The sequence below is a fragment of the Hyperolius riggenbachi genome, chromosome 6, assembly GCF_040937935.1.
Source record: "Hyperolius riggenbachi isolate aHypRig1 chromosome 6, aHypRig1.pri, whole genome shotgun sequence".
Lineage (NCBI taxonomy): Eukaryota > Metazoa > Chordata > Amphibia > Anura > Hyperoliidae > Hyperolius > Hyperolius riggenbachi.
This window is the reverse complement of record NC_090651.1, coordinates 334,817,407-334,844,289: the sequence shown is the minus strand read 5'-3', so window position 1 is coordinate 334,844,289 and position 26,883 is coordinate 334,817,407. Positions and strand designations below refer to the sequence as shown.

Sequence of the window (26,883 nt, the reverse complement as noted above, 5' to 3'; positions counted from 1 at the left end):
CCCTGCCTGCCACTTCTTCTGAGCCCCATACTGGTGGGCACCCCTGATAGCTGCCTCAGCACCCATAGCAGCTGCCAAACAGCCACTCCTCACCACTCCCTGCCAGAAAGGGGACCTCAGCAAAACCATTTTTGAATTTATTGCCAGGGCTCTCCGTTGGTTCGTTGATTGGACAAATGAGAATCCTCCCAGGGTTTCTCTTGGTACTTACACTATAGAATTCACTTATTTTAAAGAAATCCCATGAGTTAGTGTAAGGACCAGTGGGAAACCTCACCAAAAAATGCAAAGATATTTTAGCTGAGACTCCTTCCTTACACTGTCAAAAATACTTCAGCTTAGAGAGGCCCAGTATAAAGCATTTTCTAGTCTGTTGTCATTTTGCTGGACCAATGGGAATTCTCCCTGTGGAGGATTCTTATTGGTGAAATCAGAGGTCCAATAGGAAACACGGGTGGAAAATTAAAAAATGCTTGTACTGGGGTTCCCACAGAGATGTTGCAGAGCTACTAGGAGCGGTTGAGCGGTGGACACCATCACCATACATGCACTGAACACACATCCTCTGCCGCCGTAGTACTGCTAGTATTTTTGAATCTATTGGTCTTTTGGTCTTTTGAGCAGACAAAAAGGAAAACCTCCTTGCAGAGGACCAATGGGAGGCCTGTCAGCAAATTCAGAAATATTTTTTTTTTTTTTTTTTTTTAGTTTACCATTGTAGTAGTATTGTGTCAGAGAGCAGTGAGAAGAAGGTGCATCGCGTTGGTATCCACTTGTGTCAATGGTGCTGCGGCAGTCTCAGCTGTGTTTAGGAGAGACAGATAAAAGGGAGCCATGCGCCCGAAGACATTTGGGCGCCACCACAGGCTGTAATGTAAATTATGGCTGTTGCAGAGTAATTTGAGCAGCAGCAAAAAAAGGAGCCCAAATTACAATAAAAACAGCGCAATTCACCCGACAGCAATAGCTGGAAGCCGAATTGTGTCTTACCCTCACTGTATGATGCCTTGAAAGAGGGCTAGTAATTCATGCGGCAGAGGAAAAATTTGGGACATTTGCCGCAGCATGGTGAGCTATTTTTTTTTGCTTCACCCTGCGCCTAAATTTCCCGGAACTGTTTTTACATGTGGAGGTGTTTAGGAAGCCCATGGGTGGTGGAGCAGGTGTTGGGGATGTCTGGCAGTGGTGCAGCAGGCAGTGGCGGCTCCAGCTTCAGATTTTTGGGGGGGCTCAAAGGGGGCACGAGGGCTGGCAGCCTGGGCTTGGGGGGGGGGAATTTGCGGCGCGCGAAGCGCGCCGCGGCGAAGATTTGGGCGTGGTCATGGTGTCATGTGGGCGGGGCAAACTGTAATGTAGTTGTACCAGCTAACGTAGTTACATGAAAAAAAAATGAAGTAAACGCACATAATGACAGGTAGCCTTTCACCAGTAAATGCACATAAGAATCAGCTTTTCAGCAGTTAATGCACGTAATGACAGACAGCGTTTCCTCATTAAATGCACATAAGAGACAGCTTTTCACCAGTTAATGCACATAATGACAGACTGCGTTTCTGCAGTAAATGCACATAAAGGGACAGCTTTTCACCAGTTAATGCACGTAATGACAGACTGCGTTTCCGCAGTAAATGCAAATAAGAGCCTGCTTTTCACCAGTTAATGCACGTAATGACAGACAGTTTCCCCATTAAATGCACATAAGAGCCTGCTTTTCACCAGTTAATGCATGTAATGACAGACAGTTTCCCCATTAAATGCACATAAGAGCCTGCTTTTCACAAGTTAATGCATGTAATGACAGACAGTTTCCCCATTAAATGCACATAAGAGCCTGCTTTTCACCAGTTAATGCATGTAATGACAGACAGTTTCCCCATTAAATGCACATAAGAGACAGCTTTTCACCAGTTAATGCATGTAATGACAGACAGTTTCCCCATTAAATGCACATAAGAGACAGCTTTTCACCAGTTAATTCACATAATGACGGACTGCGTTTCCGCAGTAAATGCACATAAGGGACAGCTTTTCACCAGTTAATGCACATAATGACAGACTGCGTTTCCGCAGTAAATGCACATAAGGGACAACTTTTCACCAGTTCATGCACATAATGACAGACAGCATTTCCCCAGTAAATGCACATAAGAGACAGCTTTTCACCAGTTAATTCACATAATGACAGACTGCGTTTCCGCAGTAAATGCACATAAGGGACAGCTTTTCACCAGTTAATGCACATAATGACAGACTGCGTTTCCGCAGTAAATGCACATAAGAGACAACTTTTCACCAGTTAATGCATGTAATGACAGACTGCATTTCCCCAGTAAATGCACATAAGAGACAACTTTTCACCAGTTCATGCACATAATGACAGACAGCATTTCCCCAGTAAATGCACATAAGAGACAACTTTTCACCAGTAAATGCACATAATGACAGACAGACAGTGTCCCCAGCATAGGTAGCCAGGTGTATAGATGTCCCCAGTATATGTAGCCAGGCGTATAGCTGTCCCCAGTATATGTAGTCAGGCTGGTGGTGGTGGTGGGCTGGGGGCCCCAGGGCACCTCAAGCCTGACTGGTGGTGGGCTGGAGGCCTCATGCCTGCGTGGCTGGTGGGCTGGGGTCCCAGGGAAGCTCAGGCCTGGCTAGTGGTGGTGGGCTGGGGGCCCCAGGGCAGCTCAGGCCTGGCTGGTGGTGGTGGGGGGCCCCAGGGCAGCTCAGGCCTGGCTGGTGGTCGGATGGGGGGGGCCCCAGGGCAGCTCAGGCCAGGCTGGTGGTGGTGGGATGGGGGGCCCCAGGGAGGGCAGCTCAGGCCTGGTGGGAAGGCCTCAGGCCTGGCTGGTGGGATGGGGGCCCAGGGCACCTCAGGCCTGGCTGGTGGTGGTGGGATGGGGGGCCCCAGGGAGGGCAGCTCAGGCCTGGTGGGAAGGCCTCAGGCCTGGCTGGTGGTGGTGGGATGGGGGGCCTAGGGCACCTCAGGCCTGGCTGGTGGTGGGATGGGGGGCCCCAGGGAGGGCAGCTCAGGCCTGGTGGGAAGGCCTCAGGCCTGGCTGGTGGTGGTGGGATGTGGGGCCCAGGGCACCTCAGGCCTGGCTGGTGGTGGGATGGGGGGCCCCAGCCCAGGGAGGGCAGATCAGGCCTGGTGGGGAAGGCCTCAGGCCTGGCTGGTGGTGGTGGGATGGGGGGACCCCAGGGCAGCTGGGGCAGAAAAACAATTTGGAATTGGCAGTTGACGACTGGCTGGCTGGAGAGGACAGCCACCGCCCACCGCACCCACCTTGTCGGAGTTCCGACGGCGACTTCCAAGTCCTGCTGCTGTCCTGTCAGCTCCAGCCTCCTTCAGAGTCCAGCCTGAGCCTCCAGTCCACTCCCGGGCCGTGCCGTGCGCAGCGCTGTCTGACAGTGACACACTGTCCGTCCGACCGTCCATGTGGGTCGGTGCCTGGCCTGGCCTGGGTGGGGGTGTGTGTGTCACACTGGCTGACTGCGTGACTGGCCTGGCTGGCATCCGTGGCGTGCCGCAGAGAGAGTGACGCACGCAGACACTCTCTCTCACTCAGATGTTGGAGTCGGCGGCAACTGGCTGCGCGGCGGGCGGCGGCAAATGTCACGTGACGCCGGACGCGTCACATTTTATAACGCCGCTGAGTCACCACCACCGTACGTGGTGTACCTCCCCCTGGGGCGGGCCTGAGGCTGAGCAGGGTAGGTGGGTGGGAGTCCGTGTGGTGGGACTGGGACTGCCCGGACTGATGATTCGCTGGGGTGGGTGGTGCCACACAGCCCAAGCCCTCGCCCTCCAGTCCTCCCACCCAGGCAGCCAGGCTCGGCGGCTCCACTGCACTGCATTGCAGACGAGCCGAGGTCGGGTCGGAGCGGACACTTGCGGCGGCGGGGGGGGGGGGCTTTGAGGGGGGCTAATGAGTTGCCAGCTGGGGCTTAAGCCTGGGTAAGCCCCAGCGTGGCGCCGCCACTGGCAGCAGGTGCTGGAGGTGTTTGGCAGTGGCGCAGCAGGTGTTGGGAGCTGCCTGGCAGTGGTGCAGAAGGTGTTGTTGGGGTGCCCGGCAGTGGTGCAGAAGGTGTTGGGGGGTGACTGGCAGTGGTGTGGCAGCAGCAGCGATAGATAGCAGTAATTTCAACAGGTTTCACACCCACTTGAGCCATAGGAGCCATAGGAACCCACTTGAGCCATAGGAAAATATGGACATTACCTTACACATTCAGTTGTAACTGATACTGGACCATTCCCACCAAAACCACCAGGCACAGAAACACCTTCCCCCAGGCAGTCCTCCTACTCAACGAATGAGAGCATGCCTGTAGACCACACTGCTCCACATCGTACACATCATATCATGGGTTTCCCGCACGATGGGGCTGCTATCCGCACTATGTGCTTGGTTATTGCTGTTATTGTTGATGTTTTGTTATTGTTAATATTGTTGTAGTTATACTGTCACTGTGATACTGTTGCATGCTATGTAACCACTATCTGCACTATGTCCACGATGTCAACTTGCACTACCAACCTTGTCTGCCATGTGTCCACAAATAATTCCGGGTGTGGCACCCTGTGTCGCACTTGGTGAATAAAGATGATTCTGTTCTAACTGTAAGGGCTCGTTTCCACCATAGCGAATCCGCATGCGGCGCCGACATGCGGATTCGCTTGGTACATTGAAGTGGCCGGGGCTGTTTCCATATGTGCGGCGTGCGGGAGCGATTTGGCGGCGGGCCAAATCTGCACGACGGGACCCACAGAATTCGCCTGCGTCGGGAATCCATGCGAATCGCCGCTAATGTATTTAATAGGAAAAACGCATGCGTTTTTTACATGCGTTTTTACCCGCGATTCGCGTGCGATTTCACACCTTTTTCAATGTTATTTTGCCCTGGCAGAGTCATGGTTAATTTCGCATGGCACCCTGCCATGCGAAATCGCCCTCGAAATCGCGGGTAAAAACGCATGCGGAAACGCATCCACATGCGTTTTTACAAGCGTCGGGATGCCGGCGAAATCGTGTCGCAACAGTGGAAATGGGCCCTAAGGGATCACTGTAAGAAGCAAATGGTGAGCCTCTGAGAGGAACTGACGGCGAGGTTAGCATATAATATTAATTGACAGCTACGTCATGTGTTTATTTATAAATACATTTCCTCGCTTCAGGTTCAGCAAACCTGAAGCAAAAAAAAAAAAAATGAAGTATGAGATAATGAATTGTATGTGTAGTACCAATAATTAATCCATTTGTAGCAAAGGAAACAATGGATAATTTGCATATTTCAGCAGTGATGCCCTGGGAGACATCTCGGCGCTCACTCCAACCTGAATTATCGCAAATTCTTTCTGTTTTAAGAAAGCAATCTTTTGTTTTCCATAGCATTTTAGTAAGGGGGCTTTTTGGACCATTCTAGCCCCTCACACACTCTAATGAGTTCTGGTTCACCATGAGCTTTCTAGGTACTCTGTACCTCTGGGTGTTTCAATTCCCAACCCATAGAGCCACATCAATCCATGCCATGCACTGATGAGGATCAAACAATCCGAATCAGGCTGTGCATCGCCGCTCGGCCTTTTGGCTGCGATCAGGGGTAAAACCTTGGTTGTGGTCGGAAGGGCTTAGCGAGAGGACCTCCTTTTGGGGGTCCTAGGAAAAACAGAGAGGCGAAGGAGGGAGCCATGGCGGACTGGCGGAATTTGCGCAGCTCCATAAAGGTGGAGGTTGCTAGAGACCAGATCGGGAGTGTCAGCCTGAGAGATGTGGTGTCGGATGTGATGTTCAAGATATTCAATGTCCAGGTAACGGATCTACATTCGGTTCAAGATTTTGTTCATTTGGGTTTATTTTGTTTTATGTTTCATTCCGAGGAAACCTGCATTGCTGTGTATGAAAACTGGAAATTTAAAGCTTTCTCAGCGGACTATGCCATCCTGAGGAAGATGTCGGTGGAACTTTGCTTTGATCCTGGAGTGAAGGAACTTACTGTACACTGCTACAACCCCTACATGGAGGAGTATGTGGTGAGGACTTTTCTTTTGAGATTTTGTTCTGAAGTCAGCGAGGCTCAGAGGCTGTACAACCCATTTGGTTGCTACAGGAGCAAGCTGAAATACAAAGTTAAATTGCTTCCAGATGCAGATGGCTATGGCGGCACGGTGCACCCCCCAGCTTCCTTCCATGTGGCTGGGGAGAGATGCACCATTTACTATCAGGGCCAGCCTAAGTACTGTAGGGGGTGTTTTGAGTACGGGCACATAAGATCAGAGTGTCCCAATAAGATGTGTTGCCGGATATGTAAGGAGAGGGGCCACCAGGCGTCTGCGTGCCCTGCACCCCGAGTGTGTGATCTGTGCGGGGTGGGGGGTCACATGGCCCGGAACTGTACTAAGAACAAGGGACGCAGACTGTTCTCATATGCTGGGGTTGTGAAGGGGGAGGTGGGAGGATTGTTTGCTGGGTGGGCGGAAAAGACTCTGTTCTCTGTTTGTGTTATTGACAATACTGTATCTGATAATGTTGCTACTAATGTTGCTGAGGAGCGGATGGAGGCGTCCGGGCCGGTGGCAGAGGAGGGCGGAGGTTCTGTGGCCGGCTTGGCGTCTCACGTGACTGCTGAAGAGAGTGGTGGGCGTGGTCAGGAGAGCGGGGCTGCAGCGAAAGGGGAGGTGTCTGTGGAGCGTGGGGAGGTGACTGGAGTGAATGCTGAGAGTGGTGACGTCAGTGAGGTGGTCCCGCTCTCGGCGTCCTTGGATACTGTTGCTGGGGTGATTGAGGAGCTGGAGGAGTTGCTGGATGATGCGGCTGTGGTGGATGTGACGCTGGGTGGTGAGGAGGCGGATGTTGGGCTGCTGAATGTGTCCAGTGAGGAGGATGGCCGCTGGGAGACTGGGGTGAGTGACGAGCGTGCGGCGGAGGTGACAGCTGCTGTGATTGCGGAGGTGACTGGTGTGGGAGTGGCTGGGGTGATTGTGGGAGTGGTTGGTGAGAGTCCGTGTAGCCAGGCGGATCTGTTTGCGGAAGATGGGAATGTGACGGCTGAGGAGTCTGTGGGTGATGATTCTTGTGTCCGGGCTGTGGAGCGAATGGAGGAGGAGACTCGTGGAGGGAGAGTGAGCGGAGCTGCACCGGCAGAAGGTGACGTGTCTGGGGAGGAGGAGCCGGTGGGTGACGCTACCTGTGTGCAAGCCGTGCTGCGGGAGGAGGAGGAGGAGTCCCGGGCACGGAAAGCGGCTGTGCAGAGTGGGTCCGGTGTTGGGAAGACTGCGGAGGTGATTGCGGGGGTGAGTGAGGGGCAGGGGGTCACCCAGGAGCGGGGGAGACGGCGGGAGGAGGCGGGTCAGCCAGAGAGGAGGGAGGAGTCAGTATGCAAAGGTAAGGTGAGCAGTGGGATGGGCAGCGGGAAGGTGCAGAGTAGCCGGGCTGGGAGTAGTAGTTCCTCAGGAGTGGGGGGTGTGGCCAAGGCGCAGAAGCCCATAGATTGGGGGGCAGAGATGGATAAAAAGGAGGAGCAGGATAAGATGGGGTGGGAGGAACAGAAGTCAAGGATGAGGCATGGAGGGAGGGGGAGGTTGAGGAAGGAGGAGGAGGAAAGCAGAGTAGGAGGGGGTAAGAAGCTGAAGTTGGGGGTAGGGAGTGCTCCAGAGGTGCCCCTGTCGCCTAATCCGTATGTTGTACTGGAAGATTCGGATGATGAGATGGAAGTTCAGGTGGAAGATGCTGGGCAGCCGGATAGCCCTGATCCGCAGCCCAGGCGATGTGTTGCTGTATCTGGGAGAGAAGGAGGTGATCAGACTGTGTTATTGGAACATAGTATACCCAGTGTGCGGCTGGATAGGCAGTATTATGAGCCACTTGAGAGGGACTGTGTGATACAGACTAGAAGTTGTGCTAAAGAGATTGTGAAGGTGGTGGAAGAGACGAATAAGTTGTGGAATAGTATGTCGGATAATGTTGCTTTACGCATAATGATGGTAGTGAGAGAGATGCTTGGAGAAGATACGCGTACGTACGAAAAGGGCGTCGGGAAAAAAGGGCGCGTGGTATAAACGATAAATGGAAATATCGTTTATAGAAATTATTGTGTAGAATTTCGTTTATAAATAGTGATTTAAAAATGTATAAATCACTAAATAATGTGTATGAGATCGGCAATTCTTAAAACGTTAATCTTCCCTGTTTGTAAAGTGAAACTTATATTTTCGTTTATTAAAAACCCTCCCTGTACCTATCCCTAACCCCTAGACCCCCTGTTGGTGCCTAAACCTAAGACCCCCCTGTTGGTGCCTAACCCTAAGACCCCCCTGTTGGTGCCTAACCCTAAGACCCCCCTGTTGGTGCCTAACCCTAAGACCCCCCTGTTAGTGCCTAAACCTAAGACCCCCCTGTTGGTGCCTAACCCTAAGACCCCCCTGTTGGTGCCTAAACCTAAAACCCCCTATGGATAATAATGTTTTACAGACATGAATAAATAAAGAATGTAAAGAAAAAAAATGTGAATTATTTTTTTGGGTGGATAATAATGTGTTAGAAATGTTTTAGAAATAGTGATTTATTATCTTCATAAACGTTATTCGTCACGGGCTCATTTTGTAAACTTAAATCATCACAAACATAGTTATAAATCCTTAAAAATCTCCGGGCGCCGTTATAAATCCTTAAAAATCTCCGGCGCCTTATTTTCCCCGTTCAGCGCCCATTAAACGATATTTATAATGAAAGTGAATGGGGCGCCCTTTTTGTCCACTTGTCTCATGCGCCCAAATCTACTGCTTCCAGAAGATACTGCTATAACAGCGAGGAGGTATGGTTTCCCATTGTGGCTTGTAAGAAGGATGCAGGTGTATCATTATAATTTGTCAGATTATCGTCAGGATGATATGACCGTGAGGATAATGGGTTATTATGTGTCTAAACTGGAAAGACTGTGGGGAAAATTAATTTCTGGAGAATATTGATTTTTTATGACCTAAGAAAAAGATTACAAAAATAAAACGCCATATGATGATTGGACTGATTCCTCTTTTAGGGGGCATTTATGTCTCTATGGAGAGATTAAGACTAATCTGAGGTAAAAAAAAAAAAAAAAAAAATCCGAAACAGTCTGTATGCATTTTGGTAGTGGGTAAGATGGAGGCACTCAATGTGCGTTCTATTCTAGTTTTTTTAAATACCAATTAAAAATTATATAATAAAAGAGAGGTAATTGCTTACCTCTTCAGAAGATTTAGAAACCTGTTCAACTGGAAAAAAAGTTTTTATTCAAAAGCAATTTCACAACGTGTTTCACGGGTCATGGCCCGCTTCCTCAGATCAATACAAAATGCCTTGATAACATAAGGGATAGAGTGTGGGCACCTCTAATGTATCAAGGCATTTTGTATTGACCCGAGGAAGTGGGTTATGACCAGTCAGACCTCCTTTGGAGGTAATAACTTTGCAGTGTTTCTGGAAAGTCTATCGTACTACAGGAGAGTGACCATCCAGTATCCAGCAGGACCTGGAGTACCGAAAAGGGGTGGTTAATTCCCTTCAGGCCTATATGGTGGTTGCAGGAAGGAACTGCAACACACCTTTAAGAGTATATACACTCACCTAAAGGATTATTAGGAACAGCTGTTCAATTTCTCATTAATGCAAATTATCTAATCAACCAATCACATGGCAGTTGCTTCAATGCATTTAGGGGTGTGGTCCTGGTCAAGACAATCTCTCCAAACTGAATGTCAGAATGGGAAAGAAAGGGATTTAAGCACATTTGAGCGTGGCATGGTTGTTGGTTCCAGATGGGCTGTTCTGAGTATGTCACAACCTGCTCAGTTACTGGGATTTTCACGCACAACCATTTCTAGGGTTAACAAAGAATGGTCTGAAAAGGGGAAAACATTCAGTATGCGGCAGTTGTGTGGGCGAAAATGCCTTGTTGATGCTAGAGGTCAGAGGAGAATGGGTCGACTGATTCAAGCTGATAGAAGAGCAACGTTGACTGAAATAACCACTTGTTACAACAGAGGTATGCAGCAAAGCATTTGTGAAGCCACAACGTGCACAACTTTGAGGCGGATGGGCTACAACAGCAGGAGACCACTCATCTCCACTACAAATGGGAAAAAGAGGCTACAATTTGCACGACCTCACCAAAATTGGACAGTTGAAGACTGTAAAAATGTTGCCTGGTCTGATGAGTCTCGATAGAGTCAGAATTTAGTGTAAACAGAATGAGAACATGGATCCATCATGCCTTGTTACCACTGTTGGTTGGCTGGTGGTGGTGGAGTAATGGTGTGGGGGATGTTTTCTTGGCACACTTTAGGCCCCTTAGAGCCGACTGGGCAACATTTAAATGCCAAAGGCTACCTGAGCATTGTTTCTATTTCCATCCCTTCATGACCACCATGTACCCATCCTCTGATGGCTACTTCCAGCAGGATAATGCACCATGTCACAAAGCTCAAATCATTTCAAATTGGTTTCTTGAACATGACAATGAGTTCACTGTACTAAAATGGCCCCCACAGTCACCAGATCTCAACCCAATAGAGCATCTTTGGGATGTGATGGAATGGGAGCTTCGTGCCCTGGATGTGCATCCCACAAATCTCCATCAACTGCAAGATGCTATCCTATCAATATGGGCCAACATTTCTAAAGAATGCTTTCAGCACCTTGTTGAATCAATGCCACATAGAATTAAGGCAGTTCTGAAGGCAAAAGAGGGTCAAACACCGTATTAGTATGGTGTACCTAATAATCCTTTAGGTGAGTGTATTTACCGTATATAAGTTTATCCTCCCTATACCTAACGATACTACACCATTCGGCTCCCGGTCTCCCCCCTACTTCTCATCTAGGTATTCTTGGCCCTTACAAGAATCACCAAAGAAAAAAACCTATACTGTATGTATGCATGTTGGATTATTGTGGCTCTGTAATATTAACAAGCTGACACATCATTGCATTCCAGCGGTTCTGGAGGTGTGGTTAGCTTCTAGGGACAACAAAAGGATTATTTGCATATTTCAGCAGTGATGCACTGGGAGACATCTCGGAGCTCACTCCAACCTGAATTATTGCAAATTCTTTCTGTTTTAACCTCCCTGTCGTTCCGATTAATTGCGGCGCAAAGCCGCGGGAGTTTTTTTTTAAATTTTTATTTTTTTTACATGTAGCTAGCCTAGTGCTAGCTACATGCTTCCCCCTCCCTTCGCTTTCCCACCCACCCCTCCGATCACCGCCGGCGCAAATACCCAACATGAAATTCCATACTGAACGGGATTTCCTGTATGGGCTTCCCCCGTCGCCATGGCGACGATTGGAATGACGTCATTGACATCATGACGTCAGGGGGAGTCCTAATCCACCCCATAGTTCAGCCTGGCAGTGATTGGCCAGGCTGCGTAAGGGGTCTGCAGGGGGGGGCATTCTTTCGCGGCGGGTAGCGGCGGATCTGCGGTGAGCGGAGCAAAATGCTAGCTGCATGTTTGAAAAAAAAATTATGCAAATCGGCCCACCAGGGCCTGAGCAATACACAGCGGCGTTTCTGGACGAGCTGAGCTCGTCCGTAATGCCCAGGAGGTTAAGAAAGCAAACTTTTGTTTTCCATAGCAAAGGAAAGAGTCTCAAATTTTTTTTTTCAGTTATATAGTTTTTGTTTTGTTTTTTAACATTGCATCATACTGTCAAAGTTGAAGTTTTAAAACCATAAAACAAAGCAGATATAATAACCATTTGAACTTTCCTGCACTAAAACCTTATCCCAAGCGGTCTCTCGCTGTTTTGTGGCTGTGTAAGTGCTTCAGAAAACAGGACTGTATTTGACCCAGTTGGTCGGAGAGCTCAGAGAAGCTCTTTTGCATAGATAACAACTGAAGTGGTTTAACTCTTCCTGTATTGGAAATGAAAAACAATAAGAGACTATTTTCTTTGCGACTAATGTTCTATTTATCAGCTGTACCAGTGAGGATAACCATAGCAGCCATAGTGACTGCTATGGGGCTCGCAGCCACAAGGAGGCCTGCCAGTTGTGGCTACCTGTGCCATTTTTTTTCACTCCCTCGTCTTTGCTGCCAACATACCGAAATATGTACTTCAGTGGGCACTAATGTACTACAGGCAGTGATGAGCAGAAATTATGCCTATATGTGTAATTACACATCGTAATTCGCAATTAAGCATCGTAATCATAATGCGAAATTTCAGGGAAAATCGTAATTAATTCCGTATATAATTTTAACATTTCATAATTTCGCATAATTTTTCAAATAATTTTGCGTAATTTCCCGTAATTTTATGCCGCCGTTAGTGGTTAATAACAAAGCCCCCACATATGCTATTGCTACCAAAATGGCTACATATGCTAAGGAGAATAATGGGTAGAAGTCAACGACCTTGTTGTTTCTGAAAAAAAATCGATTTTAAAAATGCAAAGAAACATTTTTTAACCCCCCTGGCAGTATTCCCAAGCTTAGCTCGAGCAAGGCCACAGGCGGGCTGGCTAAATCGCTGCTCCTATTGGTTGCCTGGGTCCCGCGCGATCAGCACTGGTCAGTGGGACCTGTGATTACACCGGTCACCAGAATCCCCTTTACCTCACTTTTGTTCCAGGGTCCCGGCGGCCAATCAGGACGGCATAGTGGTGGTGTGGCGTAACGTCAGGCGGCGTGATGTCATGGGGGGGGCAGCGGCACAAAATTTTAAAGTGGACCTGCACTTTTGCACAGGGCAGGAGGAAAACAGAGAGAAATGCACCCAGTATGTATGGAACAAGTTTAGCCTGTCTACTACCCCATCTGGACCCCAATCTTGTACAACACAGAAGGAAATCATAGAGAAATGCAGCCTGTATGTATGTACAGAGTTTAGGCTGTCTAACGCCTCCATCTGGACCCCGATCTTGCACAGCACTGAAGGTAAACAGAGAAATGCAGCCTATATGTGTATAGAGTTTAGCCTGTCTAATTCCTCTTCATTTGTCTCTAATCACAAGTTGTAATTTGATCTCTCCCGTGTCACATGACTGCAATGGCAGAGATGGCAGATAAGCTCATTTGAAAGCACAGGATGTTAACAATATACTGTAGCCATTTGGTTCCCAACTGCTTCTGAGCTAAGTGCTTCTGCTGAAGGATCTGTTGACATCATAAATTGCCAGGGCTATCACAAGCACTGAACGATTTATTAAGAGTTTTTTTCTCCGCTTTTCCCTGCGTTTTGAGCTTAGAAAATCGCTTTCCTAAGTGCTTTTGCAGAGCAATTTGTTTTTTCACTTCCTAGCGTCAGTCAGAAAGTGAACTCTTCCACCCAGAAATGAATAAATGCAATGCATTTATTTATGAAAGCGCTCAGGAAATCGCTATGCAAAGCGCTTTTTTAAGCGCTTTGCGATTTCCCTATACCATCCATTGAGCAAAAATGTTTAGAAAACGCTTTGCTGAGAGGATCGGAAACAAGCTGCTCAGATGTGATCACTCTCATAGGGAATCATTGCACAAGTGCTTTCAGGGCGATTTAGAAAATCGCCGGCTCTTAAAAAAAACCAAAACGCCTTAGGTGTGAACAAGCCCTTACTGTTACTGATTTTTGCCTGGATTTTGACTACTCTCTTCCTGCCACCTGCACTGACCTCTGCCTGGATTTTGACTACTTTCCGCCTGCACTGACCTCTGCCTGAATTTTGACTGCTCTCTGCCTGGATATCAACCAGGCTTTCATTTTGATATATTTTGGTGAGTTATGACTTCAGAATTGGAGGCTTAACATTCTTGAAAAAAATATACCGCTTAATCTAGACAGAAATGAACCGCCAGGTAGGTCATTTTGCTGAGTTTCTTTGCATTTTTAAAATCAGTTTTCTCAAAAACTACAAGGTATGTTTGGAGAATTCTTTTTTTGACTTGTACCCACTACCCACCTTAACATAGCGTATGTAGCAATTTTGGTGACAATAGCATGCATGGTGGCTTTCGCTGCTAAAATCGGCACAAAATTAAGCACAAATTATGCAAAATTTTACAAAATATTAGGAATGACTATACGAACTCAACAGAATTTACAAATCGTAATTACGTATAGGTGAAAATTTACATTAAATTTTGTGCAGTTGTAATTAGCCGATTACCATCATTAGAAGATGTTGTACATTCGTGTACTATATCTCCCGGTGAGCATTGCTCCACCAGCCTCACTATTCATGCGGCAACGGAGAGCAGAGGAGGCAGCATGGAGGGGCAATAGCTGGAAGCCGAATTATTTCATTCCCCCACTATCCATGGAGGCCTGGAGGGGGAATAGTAATTAACACGGCCGGGTCTTGTGCAGCAGCAGGATCAGCCATATACCGGCTGTATCCTCCGCCGAAGTCTCCAGCGCCGTTATCTCTTGTACGCTGGAGGGGGCCCTGGGCTGAGAGAACAATCCCTCTCACATCAGAATCTGATCAGAGCGATCCATTACTCCCACACACTGCCGGTGGTTTTCTATACATTTGATCATGAAACCTATAGAGAAGCTTGCCACTAGAGATGTCGCAAACATCAAATTTTGGGTTCGCAAACAGCGAACGCGAACTTTCACAAATGTTCGCAAACATGCAAACCGCCATAGACTTCAATGGGCAGGCACATTTTAAGACCTACAAAGACTGTTTCTGGCCACAAAAGTGATGGAAAAGTTGTTTCAAGGGGTCTAACACCTGGAGGGGGCATGCAGGAGGGGGATCCATGCCAAAAGTCCCGCCACAAATTACGGATTTGACACAGTTGTGTTTTAATCGCTAAAGGGCAGAAATCACATTGGGCTTGATTCTCTAAACGGTGTAAACTGTTAGCACGGGCGTGCTAAGCAGTTAACACGCGAAGTGCCGCTCGCGTACTATTGCGCACGCAAAGTCTCCCGATCGCGGACTTTCCCTCTGGGTTGAAGGAGGAAGTGTTTGTAATCACGTGACATCGGATTGGAACGCATTGTGGGAGGCGCCGAGGGACGAGCAAAGAAAACGCCTGATGGGTAAAATTAACCCCCCACACACACACATACACACACACACTCGCCCGCACAGGTGTTTTAATTAAGTGGATGAAATCCGAATAACACATATTCATATTTCATCCGAACTCGTTATTTGGGCATCCCTGACCGCGGGTGCAAACAACGGAAGTTCGCCGAATACTGTGCAACGGCGAACAGTTCGGGCCATCTCTACTAGCCCCAGCATTGCAGTGATTGCCTGATAGATTTCCACTGCAACTGCCCCAATTGAAAAAGATTGAAAAAATGCCACAGGGAGGTTAATCAGGAAGAACCAAAAAAATATATTGTTATGGGTTTTATAACTTTATAACTGTTAAAAAGTGTATTTTCTTCATTTACATGCAGTTTTTCCCTAAAGAAGGCCTATAAAATAAAAGAAAGAAAATATATTACCCATAAAAAGTCTAAATTGTCCTGAAAAAAACAAACAAACAAAAAAAAACCGATAGATACCGGTAGATATCACTTGGATGTTATAAATAATGAAAAAGTTGCCGGACAATTTCAGGTGAATTTTCACAAATTTGCATTCAAATTAATGGAGCTGACTTTAGCGTTTAATACTAAATGCTGGAAAGAAGTGACATACCTCTCAGGGCTCCAAACATGAAGCACCTTCCTCCTAGGCATCCTCATCTCCACGACTACAGCGCTGTCTCTCAACGCATAACCTGGGGTTACGTAAAGTGAGACGGTGCTATAATCATAGAGACATGGATACATGGGGAAGTAGAGTGTTGGTGAAGCCCAGAAAGGTATGCCACTTCTCTCCTGCTCTCTGCTTGCTACTCTGGTACAAGGTGGCATCAAATCTGGCTACCTATACTGGGGGCTCTTTCACATCTAGAAGGCGTGCAGGAGCCTGCAGCGTGTCGTTGGGATGTAGCGGTGCGACGCAATCAGCGGTGGTAGTAATTCAATTCACCTAACGGGAAAACACCAGCTCCCGATGATTAAACGCTCCCGGGTGCATCGAACCGCAACACACCAAAACACAGCGTCGGAGATGAAAGGTTAAATGAAAGTCTATAGACTTTCATTTTACCTTGGTTAACGCAAAGTTTCGACTTTACATTAAACCGCAGAAAACGGGCTTTAGTGTGAAAGAACCCTAAGGGCTTCTCCTGCTACCTATACTGGGTAGCTACTTATACTGGGGGGGGGGGGGGGGTGCACATCTACAGTCATGGCTGAAATTGTGGGCACCACCAAATTTTCCAGGAAATATTAGTAATATATATTATTTATCACAGAAAAGTATTGCAGTAGCACATGTTTTGCTATGCACATGTTTAATCCCTTTGTGTGTATTGGAACAAAAACAAAAAAAGGGAGGAAAGAAGCAAACTGGACATAATTTCAAACAAAACTCCCAAAAAATGGGGTGGACAAAATTATTGGCAACCTTTCAAAATTGGGGATAAATAATATTGTCTCAAGCATGTGATGTTCCTTTAAGCGGACCAGTCTTATCACCCGAATGACGGACTGTACACATGCCCGATTTGGCGTGCGGACGACTGAACGACGGGACGTTCAATCGACCCACCGTTCGGAAAAATCCGATGTGTGTATGGGCCTTTAAACTCACCTGGGGCAAATAACACGTGTGGGCAATTTGAAAATCAAACCTTAACCTTCCTGGCGGTAAGCCCGAACTGAGTTCGGGCTATGCCGCCGGAAGGCACCGCTCAGGCCCCGCTGGGCCGATTTGCATAATTTTTTTTTTGCTGCACGCAGCTAGCACTTTGCTAGCTGCGTGCAGTGCCCGATCGCCGCCGCTACCCGCCGATCCGCCGCAATTCCTCTCGCCGCGGCCGCCCCCCCCCCCCAGACCCCGTGCGCTGCCTGGCCAATCAGTGCCAGGCAGCGCTATGGGGCAGATCGGAGTCCCCTCTGACGTCACGACGTCGATGACGTCGGTGACGTCATCCCGCCCGTCGCCATGGCGACGGGGGGAAGCCCTCCAGGAGATCCCGTTCTTTGAACGGGATCTCCGGATCTCCGATCGCCGGCGGCGATCGGAGGGGCTGGGGGGATGCCGCTGAGCAGCGGCTATCATGTAGCGAGACTTTGTCTCGCTACATGAAAAAAAAAAAAAAAATTTAAAAAAAAAGATTTGCTGCCCCCTGGCGATTTTTTTGCAAACCGCCAGGAGGGTTAAAGCACATAAAAAGGAAAGAAGTTCACTTAGTCTTTGCATTGTGTGTCTGTGTTTGCCACACCAAGCATGGACAACAGAAATAGGAGAAGAGAACTGTCTGAGGACTTGAGAACCAAAATTGTGGAAAAATATCAACAATCTCAGGGTTACAAGTGCATCTCCAGAGATCTAGATTTTCCTTTGCCCAAAGTGCTCAATATTATCAAGAAGTTTGCCCAAGGCACTGTAGCGAATCTCCCTGGGCGTTGTCGGAAGGGAAAAATTGCAAGGCAAAATAATCCAGATGGTGGATAAGCAGCCCCAAAAAGTTCCAAAGAAATTCAAGCTGTCCTGCAGGCTCAGGGAGCATCATTGTCAGAGCAAACTATCCATCAACATTTAAATGAAATGCTATTACAGGAGACCCAGGAGTTCCCCACTGCTGACACGGAGACATAAAAAAGCAAAACTACAGTTTGCCAAAATGCACTTGTGTAAGCAAAAATCCTTCTGGGAAAACATCTTGAGGACAGATGAGACCAAGATAGAGCTTTTTGATAAAGCACATAATTCTACCCCTTGCGGAAAATGGAATAAGGCCTACATAGAAAAGAACACAGTACCTATAGTGAAATATGGTGGAGGTTCAATATTTTTGGGGGGTTGTTTTGCTGCCTCTGGCACTGAGTGCCTTGAATGTGTGCAAGGCATCATGAAATCTGAGGACTAACAAAGGATTTTGGGTTGCACTGTAGAGCCCAATGTCAGAAAGCTGTGTTTGCATTCGAGATCATGGGTCTTCCAGCAGGACAATGACTCAAACATATGTCAAAAAGCACCCAGAAATGGATGGCAATAAAGCGCTGGAGAGTTCTGACGTGGCCAGAAGTGAGTCCATATCTAAATACCATTGACCATCTGTGGAGAGATCCTAAAATTTCTGTTGGCAAAATGCACCCTTGTAATAAGAGAGACCTGGAGCAGTTTGCAAAGGAAGAGTGGTCCAAAATTCCGGGTGAGAGGTGTAAGAAGCTTATTTATGGTTATAGGAGGTCACTGATTTCAGTTATGTTATTTTTTTCCAAAGGTCATGGAACCAAATATTAAGTTAAGCGTGCCAATAATTTTGTTTATCCCATTTTTACAGTTTTGTGGGACATTATGTCCAATTTGCTTTTTTCCTGCCTTTTTTGTTTTGTTCCAATACACAAAAAGGGAATAAACATGTGTAGAGCAAAGCATGTGTCACTGCAATACTTTTCTGTGAGAAATTCTTGATTTCCTGGGAAAAATTCTGGGGTGCCAACATTTTTTTGCCATAAGTGTAGTTACCTGTACTGAGGGGTTCTCTTGTTACCTACACTTGGGGCTACCTGTACTGGTTAGCTATTTCTGGCTAGCTACACTGATTTACACTCTTTCTACCCCTTCTGGTAGGGTTACCTTTAATTGGGGCACATCTGGCTATCTACAGGGGGGGACTCATTGGGCAACTTATACTGGTGGTCCCTCTGGGCACCTTTACTGGAGACTACCTAATATTGGGATTTCCTCTAACTACATGTGCTGGGGGCTACCTAATATTGAGAGTACTTCTAGAAAGCTATACTGGGGGGCTACCTGGGAATATCTAATATAAGAGGGGAATCCTGTGGCTACCTTATACTGGTGGGAGGGAGGTACTTCTGGCTACCAAACACAAAGGATAAATAGAACTGGTGGGAGGTGGGCAATGAGGTACAGAGCAGGGACAAGGTCCTCCAGCACCCAAGGCTGAGACACCAACGTGTGCCCCCCATCCCTCCCACCCCAGCCGTCACACACTGATTGTTATCACACTAAGAGGCCCCTCCCCATCCCTCCCACCCCAGCCATCACACACTGATTGCTATTACACTAAGAGGGCCACAGAGCCCACAACCTCCCCAACACCTTAATCTCTAGTTATCTGGCTTGCTGTCACTGCTATGTATCCCCTTTTCTTATTTCTTTCTGCTTCATACACAATTAGGAATGACAGCTGAATGAATTGTGCGCCCTCTCCTACACTGCGCCCTGATGCTGGAGCCTCTCCAGCCTATGCCTCGGCCCGGCCCTGATGAGGTACCTTAGAATTTTTTTAGGGGAAAGGGGCGCAACCAAAATGGTGCTATTGGACCTCATGATTTCTAGCTACAACCCTGTCTGTGATCATTTAGTATTGCTTGATCAGTACATTATGGTTATTTGGTTTCATAGGTAAAAAAAAAAAACCACCAACAACGTAAGTGCATTAATAGCTTGAAGTGTGGCCTTTGTAAATCCCATCTATAAATGCCTTACCTGAAGAAATACAGAAGACCTCTGAGCACAGCAGGAGGAGACTCACAGCAAAGAGCATATTGGCAGGTAGTAGAAGTTCAGACAGCAGATCTGGAGAGTCAGCTGAATAAATAGTATGCCTAGGCTCCTCCTATCATAGAAGGACTGTTGCTATAGGCTGTCTAGTTTCATGTGGAATCTTTTTTTGGAGGTGATTGGCCAAAAATGAGTATTTTTAACAATGAAGGTGAACAAAAGGAACTGTATAAGGAAGAGGGAGGCCTGTATAACTACCCTCTGTATGACCCACATCCTGCAGGGTCTGTCATAACGGTGACTTCTCAGCTAAAGGGGTGTGGTGGAGGTACTTATTCACTGAGGTGTTTGATAGTAAAATTGAGACTGTGCGATTATGCAATTGTTCAGAAGAGAGACATTTGCTGTACATCTACTTCAAGGTTATGCATGGACTGTCACTGTGTAGCGCTTTGTTATGCTACATTTGAACTTTGGCTTTTATTAACCTTTTCAGGACCGATTTTACGCCAGAGTTGTGGCTGTTCTAGCCTGATGCGGCATAGGATCTACGCTGGCCCGCAGTTTCCGCTCCCGACGCGATCGTGCGCACCCGGAGGGGGAGATTAAGCTGTCATATGACAGCCGACATCTCCCCCGAGTGATCAGCAGCCATCGCGTATGGCTGCTGATCACGTGATCACTACGATCGCCGTCCGATCGTAGTGATCATTTTGACAGCTGCGGTGGTAGGGGGGAAAAGAAGAGGATCCACTTACCTCTGTGCCGTTCCCGCGACGATCGGCGCCCCCCTCCGCTCCGTCTGACGTCATCGAGCCGCGGCCAGGAACTGATCGTCATACAGAACGGAGATGCCGGACGGAGAAGTGTGTCCCGTGCGGCTCATCGCTGGAGCCTGGAAGGTGATTGAAGGCTGCTGGCAGAAGGGGGGGCACAGACCACCATGGGGGGACACAAATCCAGCCAGCCACAGATGGGTACCAGCCGCCTGACCCCCCCCCCCCCCCAAACGCGCGAACCCCCCTCCCGCGCAAAATGCCTGGTCCTTAAGGGAGGTAGGCGGCCGGCCCCGAAAAGGTTAAAGAAGAGCTCATCACCAAGTAAACCCTAGGATGTTAATGCTGTTTTTATCCTGTTAAGTGTGGTGTTTTGGTTTTAGTTATAAATAGCGATGATCATAATCAGCGAATTACGATTACATGAAATTTCAGGTACATTTTTGCAATAACCCCCATACATAATTATGGAGTGTAAATGTAACTGATTTGTGTAACCATTTGGAAATTCGTGTAATTTTTCACAAAATGTACAAGCTATTGCCACCAAAATAACTAAAAATGTAACGGAGAACAGTGGTTACAAGTCAAAAAAAAAAAAAAAAAAAGAATTTTGCAAAAAAGACCTTGTTCTTCTTAAGAAACTGACTTTTAAAAATGCAATGAAAAAATGTTTTTTAAACTCAGAAAAATAACAGTTTAAAAACCATTTTTCCTTTGCATTTTTAAAAACGAGGTCCTTAAAGGGACTCCGAGCAGTGCAGTAACTATGGAAAGATGCATACCATTTTGAAGCTCTCTTTCTCCTCTTTCCAACGATATATAAACCGCCACCCTACGCCTCTTAGTTTTTGCTATTTTTGCGATCAAAATCGTGGCCGCCACGAAATATTCATAAAAACAAGTAACAATGTTAGGATATTAAGGTTTTGTTGGAATGCATGTGCAATTTCGCTCATAATGCTTTTCAGTGGCTACGCATACATTCATTTTCAGGCTGCGATTTGTATACATAAAAAGAACTGATTCCTGCCAAATCAAATTGCAATGCACGTATGATTTCCATCGACTAGTAGCATAGCAGGTGTCGGCAGTCTATGGTGGACGACGAGCGTGCAAAAATGCACAAAGGACGTAAAACATTGTCTACGGGCAAACGCCAATGCCAGCCTGTCCCTTACTATGATTCTCTCACAGCAGGTCTGTGTGGCTGCAGATTTGTGTTCTGAGGTGACAGGAGCTGCTGTGAGGGGTCATGTAAATTTGGGAGCAGTGCACACTAATAATTTTGAGTGCTGACATTGATGCCCATGCAAAGTAACACTAATATCAGCTGTAAGAGGGAATATGAAATTATATGGTAGAAAAAGAAAGCCCTTAAAGAGACACTGAAACGAAAAAAAAAATTATGATATTATGATTTGTATGTGTAGCACAGCTAAGAAATAAAACATTAAGATCAGATACATCAGTGTAATTGTTTCCAGTACAGGAAGAGTTAAGAAACTCCAATTGTTATCTCTATGCAAAAAAGCCATTAATCTCTACGACTTTCAAAGTCGTGGAGAGGGCTGTTATCTGACTTTTATTATCTCAACTGTAAGTGAACAGTTTTCTTTTTCTCTGCCAGAGGAGAGGTCATTAGTTCATAGACTGCTCTGAAATAATCATTTTGAATGCTGAGTGTTGTGTAATCTGCACATATTATAGAATGATGCAATGTTAGAAAAAACACTATATACCTGAAAATAAAAATATGAGAATATTTTCTTTGCTGCTAATCCTCTAGTAATTATTTATAGTACACAACCAATTCATTATATCATATATTTTTTTCACTTCAGTGTCTCTTTAAAGAATAGCACCTCCCACAGCACATTTTGGAAAAATATAACAAGAATCTTTATTCAACAGTTATAATAATAATCACAATATTGATGGTTCAATAAAGAATAAAACCATTTAAAAAACAAACAAATGCTCCAACATGATCCCTGCTGTATATGAAACAATCACTCTAAATGCAATATATTGTATGATGACATAATGCTGCTCTCAGTGTCAGATATAACACCCAGGGGTGTTCATCCGGATTCTGGATATCCGAGTAACCCGGGCCCAAATCCGGATAGCTATCTGCGGATAGTTGGCTGGCAATGCGGATATACGTGGATATCCGCAGAAATACGACTATTGAGCTCCTGATGAAGTGATCATTAAGATCATGCCACACGTGGAGCCTCCTCATGCCTCCCTCAGCCTGAGTTCCTTTCCATACAGCTGGTCATCCTTTGGAGCCCTGGACTGGTATAGTATGCCCATCATGCCCTGCATGTTTGCTCATCATCATTTGATGATTTCCCTTAATTTTATTACATGTCTATGAGCATATGCTTATTTGCACTTTTGATCACGGATCCTTACTAATTATCTTGCACTTGCACCTTATTGTCCTTTGTCCCACCACCCCTACTCCTAACAATAACTGGCCCCTATCTAAATGTAATACAAAAAAGCCATAGGCACACCTTGAGAAAAATAGATTGCTATGCATCCAGTTTGTTGTCAAATGATGTATATACAACCTTATTTTAATCATAATAAGTTGTAGAATACATTCTGATGTGTCTTATTGCTTGGACTCCTAGAAAAGGAGGGGCTTAGCACTTGTGATATCAACCTCCCTCCCTCCCCCATGCTTTTATGCCCCCCCCCCTTGCTGCTCTCTGCGCCCCCACCACTGTGCTATAACCCCCCAAAATTGGCAACAATGATTGTCGCTAATCTCGAGGGGAAAGGAGGAGATGGATTCCCTGCTCAAAACACCCACTGCGGGCGTTCTTGCAGGCTTTCCCCAGCTGCTATTGGGCAGCTCTCTCTCCCTGGCCAGGCCTCCTGATGCTCCCCTGCCTCCAGCTTCATGACCCCAGAGGTCACGAAAGTGAAACTAACTTGATGCAGGCCACAGGATCAGCAGAGAGTGGAGGAGATGGCCGCTACCTGATCTGCCAAGCCCCCCAGATCAGGTAGCATAGTTTTTATTAAGTTTTATGTCCCCACCTTGGGTTCTCTTTAACCATTTCAGCCGCCCGGACGTGATTCTCATGTCCAGGTGGCTGCTCTGCTGCAGTAGAGTGCTCCCGCGCGTGCCCAGTGTGCCCGTGCAGTTCCTCAGTAGCTGAGAGATCAGTGAACAGGAACATGGTTCCCGTTCGCCGATCTAAGTCCCCAGCAGAAAAACCGGTGGTCTCTTAACACCGCAGTTTTAAAAAAAAAATCCCAATCCTCCTTGTGCTTCCGGGAAGCGAGAAGGAGCACAAGGAAAAAAACTCAAGGTGGCCATCTTGTGGCCAAATAGTAAAACTAGATCTACGTACATTTTTCAAGCAATTTACACACATTATGACATTAAAAAGTAACTGTTTATTTCCCAACACCGAAAAATTACCCAAATAAAATTTTTATTGAAAAAAAAGGGTCTGAACTTTTTAAATATGCATGTGAAGGGGGTATACTACAAACATTTTTTTACATTATAAGCTTGTAAATGGTGATGGACGCAAAACTGAAAAAATGCACCTTTATTTCCAAATAAAATATTGGCGCCATACATTGTGATAGGGACAAAATTTAAATGGTGTCATAACCAAGACAAATGGGCAAAAAAAATACATAGGTTTTAATTATGGTAGCGTGGATTATTTTAAAGCTATAATGGCCGAAAACTGAGAAATAATGATTTTTATCCATGTTTTTCTTAATATTCCTGTTAAAATGCATTTATAAAAAAAAATAATTCTTAGCAAAATGTATCACCCAAAGAAAGCCTAATTAGTGGTGGAAAAAACAAGATATAGATCAATAAATTGTGATAAGTAGTGATAAAGTTATTAGCGAATGAACGGGAGGTGAAAATTGCTCTGATGCATAAGGTGAAAAATCTCCGCGGGCTGAAATAGTTAAAGGACAACTGAAATGAGAGGGATGTGGAGGCTGCTATATTTGTTCCCTCTTAAGCAATACCCTTTGCCTGGCAGCCCTACTGATCCTCTGCCTCTAATACTTTAAGCCACAGACCCTGAACAAGCATGCAGCAGATCAGGTGTTTCTGACATTATTGTCAGATCTGACAAGATTATCTGCATGCTTGTTTCTGGTGTGATTCAGTCATTACTGCAGCCAAACAGACCAGCAGGACTGCCAGGGAACTGGTATTGCTTAAAAGGAAATAAATATGGCTGTCTCCATATACCTCTCACTACAGTTGTCCTTTAAAGGGACACTTAAGCCAGGAAAAAAAAATGAGTTTTACTCACCTGGGGCTTCTACCAGCCCCCTGCAGCAGTCCTGTGCCCTCGCAGCCACTTAATAATCCTCCGGTCCCCCGCTGCCAGCTAGTTTCGTTTTTGCTGACAGGCCCGTCAGGACTGGCCACGCGTAGCTTTTTCCGCATTCCCGACTGTAATTAGCGCTATTGCAGGCCGCAACGCGTACAAAAATACGCGTTGCCGCATTACGAACGCATAGATATGCGTCAATGCGTATTTTTGTAGGTGTTGCGGCCCGCAATAGCGCTAATTACAGTCGGGGATGCGGAAAAAGCTACGCGTGGCCAGTCCTGACGGGCCTGTCGGCAAAAACTAAACTAGCTGGCAGCGGGGGACCGGAGGATTAGTGAGTGGCTGCGAGGGCACAGGACTGCTGCAGGGGGCTGGTAGAAGGCAGCCCCAGGTGAGTAAAACTCATTTTTTTTCTGGCTTAAGGTTCACTTTAAATACCATTCAGGCAGCCTGAATCAAGTGCAAAAGGTGAGTTGGCACCTCCTTTAAAAATTTAGCGCTTAAAGAGGAGCTGTCAGCCATACTATCTCAGAAAAAAAAAACGCATATATACGGTAAGTAGATAAATACTTGCTCTACTTACATAACACAATATTGCACTGTCCATGTTTTGATTTTAGTGATTTTTCAATAGTAAAAAAAGAGAAAATCCTTCTTAGGATTCTCCATTTTAACTGTGTCTATCTTGAAGCCAATCCTGATGTCATTTCCTGCTTTACTCTCCTCGGCCTGATTGTGTATGCATTGCCCGCCCTCCTCCCAGATGGTAGTCAGGGTGGGGGCCAATTTTGTAATATTCTATCGTAAACCCATCGGGGACAGGGGCCTTGTGTTTCGACAGTTGTTTAATCATGGCCAGCCCCATTTCTATGGGCGTGCAAACAGTGCAATCGCTTGGGGCGCCGGATTGAGAGGCAGAAGGGGGGATGCAGCAGCGAGGGGAGCAGGCATAGTGTATTTACAACTCACTTTCCACCGCCCATCTCCCGCAGCCTCTATCTGCTTCCTCTCCCGGCTCCTGTCGCATTGGTAGCAGCACCCCCTGTGATGAAGTGACTGCACGTCATCACAGGGGGCGCTGTTACCAATGCAACAGACCCCCGGACAGGAAGGAGATAGAGGCTGCGGGTGATCGAAGTCGAAAGGTGAGTTGTAATTACACTATGCCCGCTCCCGCTGCTGCTGCAGGCACCTACCTATCAAACCTATACTCAGGGCACCTGCCTACCTAATCTATACTGGGGGCACCTACCTATCTGTCCTATACTGGGGGCACCTATCTATCTAACCTATACTCAGGGCACCTACCTGTCTAATCTATACTAGGGGCACCTACCTATCTAGCCTATACTTGGGGCACCTGCCTATCTAGCCTATACTTGGGGCACCTACCTATCTAACCTATACTGGGGGCACCTACCTATCTAACCTATACTGGGGGCACCTATTTATCTAACCTATACTCGGGGAACCTACCTATCTAACCTATACTGGGAGCACCTACCTGCTGGAGGAGAGATACGTAAATAGCGCACTTCACTTGCGCTAAACAATGCACATTGTTTAACATGCTTATGTTAAACAATGTTGCCCGACGTTGGGTAACACCGCTGAAAGTATCACCCCATGGGTACACAGCCTTACACATTACTCAATGATGGAGTACAACCAACACCCAACAAAAACTATATTCATCAAGGGGGACTTGAGATGAGGTTACTCACAGCTGGGAGTACTTGGCAGGAGGGGGTAAATGCTATAATAAAAGGGTAGAAACTCTACTCTAGATAACAAGCACTAAAGGAATTATAGCTGCATTATTGATCTGATGCAATTTTGAGTTGGTTTGGCATGAATATACAATATGTCTTTAGAGAATCAGTCTTTTATCCTCAATGACCTTGTTGGCATTCTTATGTTTTAGAAACAGTGATAAATTGGTCATGTAGCTACAAACATAATTAAAAAAAACTTGACATATTAAAAAATTACAACGTAATATTTGCTCTGTGAACAAATGGCCACTTTTTGTTTCAAGAGTTACACAAAGGAACAATAGAAGTGAAGACTACAATGACTTTTTGGCAGGTGCACCAATTTGCCACTGTAGATCTTTCTGCAGTTACAAGTTTTCAGAACTCTCTTTGTTAATACAAAAGTATAACAATTCTATGCTCAATCTGTATTGAATGTCGAGTGCCGTGAATGCATACAGTATAACAATTTTCATTTTGCCATCATTTTACACTATC

The 26,883-nt window shown here is 46.4% G+C and overlaps 1 protein-coding gene across 1 annotated transcript in view; it reads right to left on the bottom strand.

Moving 5' to 3' along the window:
* The window catches only part of LOC137522210 (fish-egg lectin-like), a 65,003-nt gene extending 60,802 nt beyond the window's left edge, over positions 1–4,201 (bottom strand). Inside the window, exon 1 of the mRNA XM_068242241.1 lies at positions 4,165–4,201. Coding sequence (XP_068098342.1) covers positions 4,165–4,201 — 37 coding nt within the window. The remainder of the gene's footprint in view (positions 1–4,164) is intronic.
* Between the last annotated feature and the right edge of the window lie 22,682 nt (positions 4,202–26,883).